Source organism: Clinocottus analis, unplaced genomic scaffold (assembly GCF_023055335.1).
Source record: "Clinocottus analis isolate CAN_PGR_092001 unplaced genomic scaffold, fCliAna1.0.p SCAF_15, whole genome shotgun sequence".
Classification (NCBI taxonomy): domain Eukaryota; kingdom Metazoa; phylum Chordata; class Actinopteri; order Perciformes; family Cottidae; genus Clinocottus; species Clinocottus analis.
In genome coordinates this window covers 17904199-17917382 of record NW_027175876.1, presented here as the reverse complement: position 1 = coordinate 17917382, position 13184 = coordinate 17904199, and the positions used below count along the sequence as shown (strand labels likewise).

Sequence of the window (13184 nt, the reverse complement as noted above, 5' to 3'; positions counted from 1 at the left end):
GATTTAAGGAAACAAGCCTATCAAATTACTGAATTTGATTTTTTTTAACTACAGGAATCATAAGAGAGATAAAACTTTTCTGAATGTTTAGGTTTCCTTAAATGTTTGTGATATGCTTGTTATGTATGTAGAGTTGTTGATGTGAGCTTGAGCTAGGGCTGAGCGGTATTTTGTACAATTCTGACGGTTTCACTGTATATCAGTCGCAACAGGCTAGCAGCTGTTCGTAGGTTGGTTTACATGGTGTGTTAGGAAGCTTAAATGGAGGGAATTAGGACACAGGGCTTATGTATGTACGAATTTTTCAAATCCCCATCTTGGGCAAGCAAATAAATGTATTTTTCACAGTCATAAATGGAGACGAGGCGATCTGAACTACTTATGTGTCAGAGACAGAACTTTAGTTATGTTTTTTTTAAAATGACACCACCAAACTGCATGTTTGGTAAAACCCACTCAGTCGCACAGGAAGAGACAAAAATGTCTCCTGTGCGACTGAGTGACCAGGCTTTACCCAGCATGCATTTTGGTGGTGTGATTCTTTTTAAAACCGTGAGTCAAGTTTTATTCCTGAGAAATAAGTAGCTCCGACCACTGAGCTATAAGCTCTTGACTGAAAACATTAAATCTAGTTACCTGATGAAGCTGGAGATATGGAAAATTCATACCTACTTTCCCTTATGTCTTAACTAGGTGCGCAAGCACATATGTGAACTTACACACGACCGTGATAATGTGCATGGGTGGTTGTTCTCCTGCAGACCCACATAGACACACAGTCAGTTAGCTTTGTCTAAAACAAAGCTAACTTCATGCATGCAATCAAATTAGCTGAAGTCAGACTTATTTTAATGTGTTTGGCATGCATCATTTATCAAGTTCCATGAAAAGTTTATAAGCAAATGTTTCATTGACTTAGTGAATTATTCACATTTGATGTGTGCAACATATTTGACAAAATGAGCCATAACTTCAAAAGGAAGCACTTGCTAATCATGACACTCAATGACATCATCAGATGACTCTGACTGGCAAAATGTCAAGTGAGCTTTGAAAAGTGTTCCACACGCACATGTTTTACACAATTTATATGCTTGTCTCCAGTTTGCTCTCCGAGCAGCGGTGGTTACCAGTGCAGATGTGAGGACCAGTATCGTTGGCCATGTGACCACTGTGTCACATACGGGACCTGTGGCAACGTCACTGAGGACACATGTGGATGCATCAACACTGTTCCTGCTGATGGACAATACTGCCAGCCTGCTGATCAGCTCAGTAAGTTGGTCGTCGTTACTGCTCCCAAGCCAGAATATGTGTCTCATTGTAGAAACCATTTTTCAACTCCTTGTTTTGGATGCAAATTAAAATGAAGATAGTTTTAAAATTAAGTACAATTAAGTACAATTCAATTCAGTTCATTTTGTATAGCCCAAAGTCACAAATACACGATTTGCCTCAGAGGGCTTTACAATCTGTACACATGACATCCTGTCCCAGGATCTCACATCAGATCAGGAAAAACTCCCCAAACAAAGATAGTAAAAACCCTTTAACAGGAAAAAAAAAGGGAAGAAACCTGAGGGAGAGCAACAGAGGAGGATCCCTCTCCCCGGATGGAATGATTCATATAATGAGTAGTACACAAGCCAAATAACCACAGTCCATGTCAGCGGAAGAGGTAGAGGGGAGGAGGGGCACCGGCAGGGACATGGCGACCGAGGCAGGGCCTGCTTCAGACTCAGCCAGGATCCACGGGAGGGGGCTGGGGAGGGTGAGGCTCCATGGAAAGTTGAGGTGAGGAAGCACAGAGGCTCCCGGAAAAGAGTAGATTTATAATTCTAAATCTTACAGGAAGCCAGTGGAGAGCAGCTAATACAGGAGTAATATGATCTCTCTTTCTAGTCCTCGTTAGTACACGAGCTGCAGCATTTTGTATCAACTGGAGAGACCCAAGGCCGTACCAGAGCAGCCTGATAATAAGGAGTTACAGTAATCTAGTCTTGAAGTAACAAATGCGTGATTAATGTTCTTAATGTTTAATGTTTCATCATTTGGAGACAAGATATGCCTGATTTTTTAAATATTACGTAAGTGAAAAAAGGCAATTCTTGAAATGTTTTTTTATATGTGGACCTAAGGACAAATCCTGGTCAAATAAAACTCCAAGATTCCTTTTGGTGGTGGTGGATGCCAAAGCAATACCATCCAGACTATATCATTAGATAATTGGTTTCTGAGGTGTTCTTGGCCGAGTAAAATAACTTCGGTCTTATCAGAGTTCAGCAGCACAAAGTTACAGGTCATTCAGATCTTTATGTCTTTAAGACACGCCTGAAGTTTAGCAACCTGGTGGATTTCATCTGGCTTGATCTACAGGTATAGTTGAGTATCATCAGCATAGCGGTGAATGTTTATTAAATGTTTTCTAATAATATTCCCTAAAGAAAGCATCATATAAGGTAAATAAAATTGGTCCAAGTACAGAACCTTGAGGAACCCCATGAAGAACAGCGGTGGTCGTTAAGGCTTCATTTACGTAAACAAACTGAGATCGATCTGATAAAAAGGACTTAAACCAACTTAATGCTGTACCTCTAACACTAATCAACTGGTCTAGTCTCTGTAATAAAATGTCATGATCAATGGTGTCAAATGCAGCACTAAGGTCTAACAGGACAAGTCCAGAGAAAAGTCCCCTATCTCATGCAACTAAAAGGTCATGAGTAAAGGTCACTAGTGCCGTCTCTGTGCTACGGTGCTTTCTAAATCCTGACTGAAACTCCTCAAATACACTGTTGTTCAGTAGAAAGTCATACAACTGGTTTGCTACTACCTTCTCCAGTATCTTAGAGAGAAAGGGAAGGTTAGAAATAGGTCTGTCGTCAGCCAACAGCTCTAAATGGAGGGTGGGCTTCTTAAGGAGAGGTTTAACTACAGCCACTTTAAAAGACTGTGGTATATACCCCGTTAGTAAAGACCCATTAATAATATCTAATAGCGAGGTGCTAATTAAAGACAAAACTTCTTTAAGCAGCCTCTCGTAACAGGGTCCAGGAGACAGGTACAGGATCTAGAAGTAGAAACCATTGAAGACAATTGGTGGAGGCCAACGGGAAAAAAATCTATCCACACACACACACACATCAGGGCCCACAACCGCCTCCAAGTCCACCTCACCTGAGGATGGACCGGCAATAGCCGAGTCCAGGAGATCATCAATCCTGCCTCCAGTAGTCAGAATCTTACCATAGAAACAATTCATAAAATCATTACTACTAAGCTTTGCAGGAACACACGGATCCACAGAGCTATGACTCTCAGCCAATCTGGCCACAGTGCTAAAGAGAAACCTAGGGTTATTCTTATTATTGTTTATTAGTTTTCAGTAATAGGCTCCTCTGGCATTACGGAGGGCCTTCTTATATATTCTTAAACTATTCCGCCAGAATAACTGAGACTCCTCCAGACTGTTAAAACGCTATATGCGCTCAAGCTTCCGCAATGCTGACTTCAATATTCGGGTTTGAGGGTTACACCGTTGAGCTCGTCTCCAGTACAGCACACTGCTGTATTTGCATCTACTCATCAGTGACTCCTCTCTCTCTTCTTGCTTTCAGACTCCACGGTGTGTTCTAAGACAACAACTAAACCACCAACAAGTAAGACTGAGAAGACAGTATTCAACTTAAGACAAGCGCAAACGTATTTAGAAATAAGATTTAGGTGACACTTTTCTGACAATGATTGTTAAAATGGTCTATTCAGATTTAACAGTTGCTACAACAAGTGTAGGGTATTCTTACTTTTACAATCTTACCATGTACAAACGTTTGACTGTTCAATGTATTTGTGTATGTTTTTGTGTGTAGCTACACCTATCGTCAACACTACAACACCTATTGTCAACACTACAACACCTATCGTCAACACTACAACGCCTATCGTCAACACTACAACACCTATTGTCAACACTACAACGCCTATTGTCAACACTACAACACCTATCGTCAACACAACAACGCCCCCAATGCCAACAAGTGAGTGCTACTAATCAATCTTTACATTACCCTTCCTCGTTATAACAAGGCAGCGATTGTCTTCAATGGTTTTATTCTGCAGGTTAACATACGTGATAATGAAATGGTAGTTAAATATGTGTACGGGTCAAATTCAGTAAAACCTCAGAGTCAATACTTCAGAGTCAATAGTTCATGCTGCAACACATCAGAGCACTACATCACACATAACTACACCAACTCAAGTTACCATGAAGTTGTTAGATACAAAGCATTGGCAACACCCTCCTGGTTAACATTTGCTTTAAACCATTAAGGTCTTTCCTGACTTGAAAGACGTTTTCTTTAAACATACAACATTAAATTGATTTTTCAGACTCAACAACAATTAATAGATCAGATGTTAACACTCCAAGGGTTTCCACACCACCAACAACAATATGTTCTTCATGCTTATAACATGGTAGTTACACCTTGGTATTTGATATTTAAACTATGCATTACTTAAAGTGCAATATGAAAGTTGTAAAGGCAACTGATTCGGGCTAGAAGAAAAGTTAGTGTGGGGAAATTATTGTTTAAGCATAAAAACAACAAATCCAGACTTGAATACTTTGTGCTGTCAGTATTAACACATTGGTGTGTTTTTGTTTTTGCAGATTCAACACCAACTGCTACACCAACACCAACAGCTAATGTCACCAGTAGGTATTTAGAGATCTGATCCCTGGTTGTTTAAATACTTTCTATCATATATTTTCACTTCAAGGATTCCACTTCAGTTAAATATACTAAATAAAATCACATTTTCAGATTCCACAACAGCAGGAACCACAATATCTACAACAATTACAACGAGTCACTGTGGAAAAATTATTGTTTGAGCATAAAAACAACAAATCCAGACTTGGATAATTGTTATTGTCAGTATTAACACAATAATACAAAATGTTCTTTTCAGCTACACCTATTGTCAACACTACAACACCTATTGTCAACACTACAACACCTATTGTCAACACTACAACGCCTGTTGTCAACACTACAACGCCTGTTGTCAACACTACAACGCTTGTTGTCAACACAACAACGCCCCCAATGCCAACAAGTGAGTGCTACTAATCAATATTTACATTACCCTTCCTCGTTATAACAAGGCAGCTATTGTCTTGTTTAAGCATAAAAACAACAAATCCAGACTTGAATACTTTGTGCTGTCAGTATTAACACATTGGTGTGTTTTTGTTTTTGCAGATTCAACACCAACTGCTACACCAACACCAACAGCTAATGTCACCAGTAGGTATTTAGAGATAACCGATAGGATAACTCATTCCTGGATGACATTTGTTCAAATACTTTTTGTAAGATATTTTCACTTCAAGGATTCCACTTCAGTTAAATATACTAAATAAAATCATATTTTCAGATTCCACAACAGCAGTAACCACAATATCTACAACAATTGCAACGAGTAAGTGTAGGAAAATTATTGTTTAAGCAAAAAAAAACAAATCCAGACTTGGATAATTGTTATTTTAAGTATTAACACATTTACACAAAATGTTCTTTTCAGCTTCACCTACTGTCAGCACAACGCCCATAATACCAACAAGTGAGTATTTACTAATCAATCTTTACATTACCCTTCCTCGTTATAACACGGCAGCTATTGTCTTCAAGGGTTTTATTCTGCAGGTTAACATACGTGATAATGAAATGGTAGATAAATATGTGTACGGGTCAAATTCAGTAAAACCTCACAGTCAATATACTCATATTCCATAACAGCAGTAATCACAATATCTACAAGAAGCAAAACAATTTACTGTTGTTTAAATGATCGTTCACTCTGCAGAGAAATAACAAATCCAGACTTCAATAACTTATTGTTTCCTTTCTTCTTGATTTTTTTTTGTACCGGTGTTCATCAGTTTCTTTGAATCACAAGAAACAAAAGGTATCCATAGCTTTGCTAACGTATTTTATTTCTTTAAAATAAACAGGTTTCGATGTGATAATGTCCATTGAATTAAACAAGACATACATAAAGGAATTAGCTGATAAATCAAGCCCTCAATACGCAGAACTTGAAGAAGAGATTGCTGTTGTGGTGAGTGCATTAATAACATCATATCCAGTTGGTCCCTGCATTTGCAGTTCTTTCTGTTCCAATGTTGATGTTATTACACACATCTCTCCCACAGTTAAAACGCGAGTACAGGAGCATCAGTGGGTTTCTCAATGTTTCTGTCATCGGATTCAGGTATTGAAAATTCTTTCGTAAAAAAACCTTTGGAAGCACGAATCCCTACACATTTCACACAACAACGTTAACTTGTGTTTGTTCTTACAGAAACGGAAGCACAATTGCAGATTTTGTTGTTCAGACAACTGACATTATTCCGGAAGAAGTGGCCAGTGCAAACCAAAACCTTACAAAAGAAATAGATGAAGTTGCTCCTCCTATTGGCCCAGTTATGGCAGTGTACACTAGTAAGTTCATAATAGCTAAAAGGTCATTCATTTGTAAAGTGGATTTCATTCAAACTGATATCTTTTACTTTCTCCAAAGGTCCAAATAGACTCGGATTACTAAACCCCGCTTACACTGGTCAATCCATGGAAATGAAGTGTAATCCTAACGATGTGAATGTGGGAAAGATATCCAAATCTACTTGGACATTTAATGGAAATAAAATTCAAGATGAAAGTCAACGGTATACCATATCCAGGTCTAATGTGAGCTCCACCCTTAAAATTGACAATGTCATCTCTTCTGATAGGGGTAAGTCTCGGCTCGCTGAATTCATTAACTATTAAGAAGTCAAATACATGAAAGCACTTTGAAATTTGTATAAAGAAGTAGTTACTCTCTCAAAGCCGGGTTTTACATTTCATAAGTATGTGAATTGAGGTCAAATACATTATAGTTTGGGGATTTCATTGAAAAACTATGGAAGAAATGAATTGCTTCAGGAAATACTTGACACCTATGTGTTAGGTGTCGATAGTAAATGTGATAGAATCCGCCAGCGTGCGCCGTATTGACCCAGAAAGTGGAGTGTTCCTACTTCCGGTACAATACCAGCAACACACAAGTTATCCCAAAAAGTAACGTCAGTGTATCGGTTTTAAAATGTGTAGTTACAGCTGGAATAAAAAGTTTACAATTAAAACAATTTCTTCATTTTTCAGTATAAAGATGAAATCATTGACACTTGCTTCTCTTAATCAAAGGACTTTACGAATGTGATCTGACGGGCGGAATAATAGCATTCAGGCAAAATACAAATGTAACAACAGATGAAATCCGCGATGCTCCCAATATCCAACTGCAGAGTCAAATCAACGTTCAATGTAAAGAGGGAGGTAATATACGCCTGAACTGTTGTGTGCAGAGCCAGTATACGATCAAGTGGTTTGAAGGCTCAACTGAATTAAGTTTCAGTAAGTATCAAGTGACGTTACAAACTACTTGATCTGACCATCCTTGCAGTTTCTCTCCTTAACAACACTGTTAAACGTTCACAGATAAATTCACTGAGGGCGGAGAAAACTGCATCACTCATGATTACCCGTTAGAGAGCTGCAGCGAATCATCCGTCACTTTCACCTGTAAAGTCGATGATCCATCATCATATGAAAAGAAGCTCGTGATGAACATTTTCACAAAGGGTGAGAGCAACACTTAAAATATGATTTTGCTGTTCTTTAGCCTTCTTCCACCATTTGTGTGACACTCATGATTCTTCTACTCTAATTCAGATGCTGATTGTGAAGATGGTTTGTTCGGGGTTGGACTAGAAGGCGACGTTTCAACCATAAGATGTGATGAAGGTCAAGAAGGGTTCAAGAATGCGACGTGTGTGTCAGAAGAGTGGAGGCTTTCTGAGGACACCTGCATCATAACAGTCATCCTCGAGTTGTTTATTACTTCGGCGGTAGGGGATCAATTATGCCATTTCACAAATATGTCGCTTCAACGTCACAACTGTGTCATGACATCATGTAGTAGTAGATCAATCAGTACTGTGACATGCTCACTGGTCTGTGTTATGTTGTGTCCTGGTTTTAATCAGGTTGTGGATTTGATATGAAATATACAGTAAGACAAGTAGTTACTGTTGATTCTGAAGCACTTTATAATAACTGCACGCTATAAAACATTAGTTAAGTATAAGTAAACATTTAGTTCATCCTTTACAAAGCATTGCCCCACACTTTATGAATGATGGATTCCCCATTTGTAAATGAAGTATTATATAATGCTTCATAGCGTGCAGTTATTCTAAAGTTTTACTGTTTATTTTCATTTGCCGGCGTAATATTTGGTGACGTTAGAGGCAGCGGTGGTCTAGAGAAGTCTCTCTCTCGTTCTATGGTTTGGTAAAACGTTATAATAACTGCACGCGAGGAAGCATTATATAATACTTCATTTACAAATGGTGAATCCATCATTCATAAAGTGTGGAGCAATGCTTTATTGGCGATGAATGAAGTGTTTACTCAGACATAACTATTGCTCCGTAGCGTGCAGATGATTCTACTATTAAACATGCTTCTGCCATGTGAGGTCTCTGTTGACCTGCAGGTGTTTTACAGGCTCAGACTTGCAGATGTGGACGTCCTGACCGAATTGTACAAGACAATGTTTAGTGAAAGCTATTACGAGGAACATTATTTTCTTGATTGTCGTGGTCCCGAGTTGACAAAAGCAACGGTGTTTCTGACCACCAGAGTCTCTTTAATGAAGTTCTCATTTCACACTGCAGCCTGATAGCCTTCCCCACTCTCATGGTTCTCCAGTGTCTCTCTTACCTCACGTTACACTTATATTCATATCATTTAAGTTTGAGTTACTGAGGTGTGTCAGATGCACTTGGTACATATTTCCTTAACATTCAGGTAAATATGGATGGACTCAGTATGGCAGATACCCATTATTAAAGGACTCAGATTGGTGGGTTCGGTCCAAAAGATCTAAGACATCATTAAGACCAACCAATTGTTTTAGCCTGCCCTTCCCTCTTGCAGCTTGAAAGGTTGGAGTTGATGTCTGTAGCAGTTCTAGTGGCCAGAAAGCAACATCTGTGCATGTCATGAATATGTTTTTGTGTTTTTGACGTTTCTTTCTTTTAGGATTTGGATGAGACAAACGTGAACGCTTTTGCGGACACACTAAATATGACTGTCAGGAATGCACAAAGTGAAATTGTCAATTCATCTGCAACCATATCAGCCATCGTGGACATCATAGGAAACATTGCAGGCGTTGGAGGTAACGTCACTGAAGATGTCATACAGGTAGGTTAAAGCTTCTCCTCTGGAGCCTCTTAATAAAGGTTATGTGTTGACTTTTTAAATGAGACCGCATCCTCTCACTGAAATGTCTCTTCATCTGCAGGATGTACTTGCAACTGTTGATATCATCATTGGTGATGATTCAAGAGAGTCTTGGGCATTTCTGAATGCAGATGAAACCGGAAATTCAAGCTCAAGCTCAAGCTTACTGGAGTCACTGGAGGACCTCGCTTCTAGACTGGTCGGGGACCTTGACTTTGAAACTGACCGGATTCTGTTAAGGAGAACCAGATTTAACGACACCTTCATGGCAGTTCTGAATTCCAACGTATCCATAGACCTCCCACTCACCACCCCTAACAACATCTTCGTCACCACCATCACCTTTCCTACCCTGAACAATGTAATGCCGGTGCGGAACTCTGTCGAGAGCCCTTCCAATGAGACTGCCATCAACGCCGCTGTCGTGATAGTCCAAGTAAATCAAACAAAGGCCCCAATTCAGAATGTTAGTCTGAGCTACAAGAAGCTGAACAACTCGCTGTCAGAAGACCCGCTGTGCGTCTTCTGGAACTTTTCACTCTTTGGCAATCGGGGGGGTTGGGATGACGAGGGCTGTAAATTTGTTTCGGACATTAACAACACGGTAACCTGCAACTGCAACCACCTCACCTCCTTCTCAATTCTGATGTCGACCAACCTCCCTTCAAAAGATCTGGGAAAGTTCTTGGCTACAATCACTTTTGTTGGGGTTGCAATATCTCTGGCAAGCTTAATTATATGTCTAATAATTGAAGGATACGTTTGGAAAGCCATTACCAGAAATAGCACTGCCTTCATGCGTCATGTCTGCATCGTCAACACTGCCCTGTCTCTGTTGATTGCTGATATCTGTTTCATCATCGGAGCCTTTCTTGCTAAAAACCCCCTGGAAAAACCAGGGGAGGGCTTTGAGATTCCAGTTGGACCATGCAGCACAGCAACATTTTTCATGCACTTTTTCTACCTGGCTCTGTTCTTTTGGATGCTGGTGTCAGGCCTACTGCTCTTCTACCGGACGGTCATGGTCTTCTCCCACATGTCCAGGTCAATCATGATGGCCATTGGCTTCCTATTAGGCTATGGATGCCCCCTGATTATAGCAGTTATTACTGTTGCTGTCACAGCACCAGGAAACGGATACATCAGGAAAGACAATGCTTGTTGGCTCAACTGGTTTGACACACATGCCCTGCTGGCCTTGGTGATACCTGCCTTGGCTATAGTTGCCATCAACATTGTAATCATAGTCGTGGTCTTGGTCAAAATGCTGAGAAGAGGTGTGGGAGACGCTGCCCAAACAGATGAAAGACACACGCTGGTTGTCGTTCTAAGGTGTGTGCTCATTTTGACTCCTTTATTCGGACTGACCTGGTCTTTAGGAATTGGAACCCTGATATCAACAAAAAAAGGAATCCACATTGCCTTTGCCTTCTTCAATTCACTACAGGTATTTGCCACCATTGAAATACATATGGCGATTTAACAATTACATGGCAGTATTCTTGTGTGATGCAACACTTTGTGTTCTGTCCTTTCAATCCTAAAGAAATGTGTATGTCATCTGTCGTTTCTCAGGGTTTCTTCATTTTAGTGTTCGGGACACTGTTTGATTCAAAGGTAAGTTGGCTTCAAAGGAATAGTTTGACATGTTCGGAAATGCACATATTTGCTTCTGGGAGAGAGAGAAAAGCAGCAGTGGAGGGAGTATTCAAATCCTGCGTTTCAAAATTATTCTCAAATGATGGTGATAGTAGTATTGTGATTAAAAATGTATCAGAATATCAAAAATAAACGTTATGATATGATTGTATATTCTTTGATTACATCATGATGATGAAGCAGGGTTTCTCACTGATGTAGTTGGCTGATGTGAAGCTACTTACTACTACTTAGCAATGCATTGTACTTTTAAGTTTTTTGTATGTCATCTATAGGAGTTATGCTCATACTGTAGTTTAGCAACATATTGCAGATAAAGCGACACCCGCTGGTGACAAAATGTACATCGTGTGAACTCTTGCAGACCCTCGTTTACTTCATAGGTAGAACTTCAGCTTGAGTATGGAGCTTATAGAGGCAATTAGCTTAGCGTAGCATAAAGACGGACAGCAGCTAGCCTGGCTTTGTCCAAAGTTTAAAAATCTGTCAACCATTACTTCTCAAGATCGCTTAAGAGCACACCATTGGAAAGCGAGTAAGCTTATTCCCCACAATGTTCATTTTGACATTGACGTGCATATGATTGTGCCTGTAGATTCGTTCCATCCTGTCAAGAAGATCACCAACATCAATCACAGGCTCAAACAATACAACAAGAGTAAGTAGATTTATTATATACATTTTAAACTGTTGCATTACCTTGTTTAAGTTCATGCAGGTTCTCTTTGTTCCTAATGAATCGTGCCCGTATCGACTCTAAAGGCCTGTCAATCAAACAATCTCAAAGACAATCATGCAAGTCTTTTCTGCAATCACTTGATTTTACATGCATTTCTTTTCTGTATACTTTAGAGTACAAGTGGTGGCATTTCCTCTCACAGTGGACTTAACTGGATAAATCGACTGCGTCGAAGAAGATGCAAGTAGTTGTTTTACATTTTTAAGCGTGTCCTTCCATTTGAATTAGCTGTTAACAATTATTATGTTTTTGTCTTTCAGATATCTATCATGTGTCAGAAACGTCAAACTCAAACACCGGTGCATCAGAGTCCTTCACCAATATCTGAGTCAAGGCATTCAAACTGTTCACATACAATTCAATTCATCACCATTACCCTTTTTACGTCTATCTATTTAAATGAAAGTAAATGGTAATACAGTATATGGACTTCTACTTGTACAGTAAAGCGTTGTTTTAGACAACATGTCATTCACCCATTCACACCCTTTCATACACTGATGGCAGGGATGACTACCATGACTACCATGCAAGGTGCCACCTGATTATCAGAACTAACACTCGTACCATTCACACAAATGCAAAGGAGCAATTTGTGGTCAAGTCTCTCGCTCAAGGACCAACCTGATCAAGCGGAGCAGAGCACATCTTGTGCTAAATCATTCACTTAACTTCCCACTTGAACTTGCACTCAGCAAACTATATTTTGCCTAACTACTGAATCACAAGATGAAAGGTCAGTGTGCAGGCTTTGTTTCAGCAAATATATTTTGCACTATTCTGGAGTGAAGAGGTAATATGAGTTTTGGTAGCAGTGCAGTTTGATAATGAATGTTAGCTTCACAGCAGGCAAAGGCCTTGCACTTTGCCCAAAGGAATGTATTGTTTGTTGCTATTTTAATAGATTATTTAACATTTGGCCAAGGGCTAACGAACCAGGTATGCAGCACCCTCTCCTTCCCCCAACCCAAAAATGCTTGTTAAGATGAATGTTGCTATTCAATGATGTGTACGGTATCATGAGTTGTGAAGGAACAGTTGATTTCTTTTCATTATTTCTTTTTTTAAATTATAAATAAAACACTGACAAGATTGGAGTATTGCTTTCACACCATGTTGAGTTCCTAATCAATCCATCACAAACACGTGAGCACACTATACAACATCTCAAGGCTTTTCAAGAAAAAATGTTTCACAATTCTTTTGTTTAAAGTTATTTTGGCCCACTTTATTGGGCCACACAATCCAGTACAATTGAGTTCAGGCTAATAAAAGAGTTAACAACTTTCCGGTCAGTATCCTGTAGCCGACCATCCTTCTCCCTAAAGACTGAGCTGCTGCATCACATCTGCATTAGTTTTTGAGAACCGCTGGTATACAAATATCATGCAGTAGCGATGGCAAGATGAAGCTTCCTGAAGCAT

General features: G+C 39.5%; 1 protein-coding gene across 1 annotated transcript in view; it reads left to right on the top strand.

Annotated features, from left to right (window-relative positions):
• The window catches only part of LOC137785486 (adhesion G protein-coupled receptor F5-like), a 30851-nt gene extending 18588 nt beyond the window's left edge, over window positions 1-12263 (top strand). The window contains exons 13-33 of the mRNA XM_068576763.1: window positions 1105-1275; window positions 3618-3659; window positions 3870-4037; window positions 4676-4720; window positions 4978-5124; window positions 5271-5315; window positions 5446-5490; window positions 5593-5631; window positions 6023-6129; window positions 6224-6282; window positions 6373-6512; window positions 6592-6804; window positions 7257-7466; window positions 7551-7694; window positions 7785-7960; window positions 9159-9323; window positions 9424-10809; window positions 10938-10979; window positions 11617-11679; window positions 11874-11940; window positions 12021-12263. Of these exons, the coding sequence (XP_068432864.1) occupies window positions 1105-1275; window positions 3618-3659; window positions 3870-4037; window positions 4676-4720; window positions 4978-5124; window positions 5271-5315; window positions 5446-5490; window positions 5593-5631; window positions 6023-6129; window positions 6224-6282; window positions 6373-6512; window positions 6592-6804; window positions 7257-7466; window positions 7551-7694; window positions 7785-7960; window positions 9159-9323; window positions 9424-10809; window positions 10938-10979; window positions 11617-11679; window positions 11874-11940; window positions 12021-12088 (3542 nt within the window). The 3' untranslated portion in view covers window positions 12089-12263. The remainder of the gene's footprint in view (window positions 1-1104; window positions 1276-3617; window positions 3660-3869; window positions 4038-4675; window positions 4721-4977; window positions 5125-5270; window positions 5316-5445; window positions 5491-5592; window positions 5632-6022; window positions 6130-6223; window positions 6283-6372; window positions 6513-6591; window positions 6805-7256; window positions 7467-7550; window positions 7695-7784; window positions 7961-9158; window positions 9324-9423; window positions 10810-10937; window positions 10980-11616; window positions 11680-11873; window positions 11941-12020) is intronic.
• Window positions 12264-13184: the final 921 nt, after the last annotated feature.